General features: G+C 74.3%; 1 protein-coding gene across 3 annotated transcripts in view; it reads right to left on the bottom strand.

Moving 5' to 3' along the window:
- LOC112966485 (transducin-like enhancer protein 1) overlaps positions 1 to 1,739 on the bottom strand; it is a 6,122-nt gene extending 4,383 nt beyond the window's left edge. For 2 of the 3 annotated variants that reach the window (XM_026066668.1, XM_026066651.1), the window contains exons 1-2: positions 522 to 612; positions 44 to 144 (exon numbers count right to left, since the gene is read on the bottom strand). In XM_026066668.1, coding sequence (XP_025922453.1) covers positions 44 to 144; positions 522 to 545 — 125 coding nt within the window. In that variant the 5' untranslated portion in view covers positions 546 to 612. Of the gene's footprint in view, positions 1 to 43; positions 145 to 521; positions 613 to 1,520 lie in introns of those variants that run through there. The other variant, XM_026066659.1, reaches the window with a different exon arrangement.
- Positions 1,740 to 1,950: the final 211 nt, after the last annotated feature.

A 1,950-nucleotide genomic window follows, 5' to 3' on the forward strand; every position in this document is an offset into this window, starting at 1 on the left:
ACGCCCAGCCCGGCAGCGGGACGCCCAGCCCCGCGGCGCTCACCTGTGGTACTGCGCCTGGAGGAACTGGAACTCCTCCTTGATGCGGTCCAGCGACTCCGGGATGGTGAACTTGAAGGGCTGACCCGCAGCCTGGTGCGGCGTCTGGGGCGGGCGCGGGGGAGAGAGCCGCACGGTGAGACAAMAGCCGGGCCGCCCGCACCCCGCCCCGCCGCCGCGCCGCGCACTTGTTACCCACCGCCCCGTCCCTCGCCCACGGGGCGCAGCGCCGCCCGGGGCGGCGCCGGCCCACCCGCGTTCGCCGCCGCCATCTCCCGGGAGCGGGGCGTGCCGACTCCTCCCCGCCGCGCCGCGCCCCGCCGCGGGGGCCCGTCTCCAGTGGGGAGCGGCGCGGCGGCGAGAATGAGGCCGGCCCGGCCCGACCCGACCCCCCGCCGCCGCCGCTACCCCGGCGCATAAGTTACACGTGAAACAAGGGGTGGAAAGGGGTCCCCGGGTCCCCCCCCCGGGGCCGTACTTACGGGATGCCGGCTCTGGGGGAACATGGCTCTGGCCGCCGCCGGGCTCCTCCGCAGCGCGATCCTGGCGGCGGGCCCCCCCACCCGGCCCCAACTTCAGGTCCCGGGAAGGGCGGGGGGAAGCACCAGCGCCGGCCGCCGGCTCCCCCGCGGCGGCGGGAGGCGGGAGCGGCGCCGCTCAGAGCCCCCGCCGCGGGGACATCCTGCGGCCGCCGCTTCCTTTGTTGCTGCTGCCTCGGCGGGGGCCGGCGGCGGGCAGCCGGGCCCCGCTCGGCACCGTCACGGCAGCTCCGCGCTCCTTCCGCTCCGCTCCAGCCCCCGGGCGGCGCCGCGCYGCGCCGGGGTAGGGACGGTGGGTGGGTGGGCGCCGCCGCTCGTCCGCCGGCAGCGTAAATAATCCCCTCGCAGGCTCGCAACTTGCCGACGCGATCGTAACACCGGAAACCCCGGGCGGGGGCGACTCCTCTCCCCACTTCTCCCTCGTGCCGAGGGGGGAAAATCCAGGCGCAGGCAGAGGGACGCGGTGTCAGCGGCGGGACCGCGGCACGCCGGCGGGGCGGGGGAGAGTCTCCAGCGGGGGCCGCGCTGCTCCCGGGCGCCGGCGAAGGGGCCGGGTCATGGGCAAGACACCGAGCGGTGAACAAGGGAGGAAGGAGGGAGGCGGCGGAAAGGGGCGGGGGGGGCTCTGCGCAGCCAGCCCGGGTCGGAGCAGCTTCAGTAGCACATGCACGAAACGCAGGAGCGGAGAGGAGGGCAACCACACACGCAGCACGCTCCTCCGTGACTTGCGAAGAGATCCCTGGGGCAAAAGGAAAACAAAACCCCCCAAAACGCCCACGGGCCCGATCGGCCCAGCCGCCCGCCCCGTTGGGAAAAAAGAAGGGGGAAAAAAAAGAAAAAAGCGTCCGTATCGGGGCTAAATCAGTCGGGAAGCTCCTCCGTGCAACAGCGCTGCTGCAGCCTCCTCCGGCCGGGCGCACGTCGGGGAAGMGCGAGTCTCACCAGAGCCCCCAAAGCAGGACGCATCGCGGCGGCGGCGGCGGCATCCTCCTCCTCCTCCTCCGCGCTCCCTCGGCCGCCCCGGGATAAAGTTGTCCCCGGCCGAGCAATCCAGACCAAAGCGGGCGGGAAGGCGACCGGGCGCCCTGCCCTTCCCGCCAGGCCGAGGCGCGGCGCGGCGGGCTCCGCGGGACGGGCTGCGCGGCCCTGGCCGAGCGGGACTCGCCGAGCTCGCCCGCGCCGCTTACATTAACACGCGGTTTCACACTCCTCGAGCTAACCAGCCGCCCGGCTCCGCCCACGCCGCCGCCGCCGCCGCCCAATCGCCTGCGCCAGCACCAACGTGGGCCCGTGATGAGCCCCGCCGAGCCGACCAATGGCAGCGAGCCCTTCGTCCCACCGCCTCTCCGCGTTTCGCTAGGAAGCGTTTCTG

The sequence above is a fragment of the Apteryx rowi genome, unplaced genomic scaffold (genome assembly GCF_003343035.1).
Source record: "Apteryx rowi isolate R43461 unplaced genomic scaffold, aptRow1 scaffold_1030, whole genome shotgun sequence".
NCBI classification, from domain to species: domain Eukaryota; kingdom Metazoa; phylum Chordata; class Aves; order Apterygiformes; family Apterygidae; genus Apteryx; species Apteryx rowi.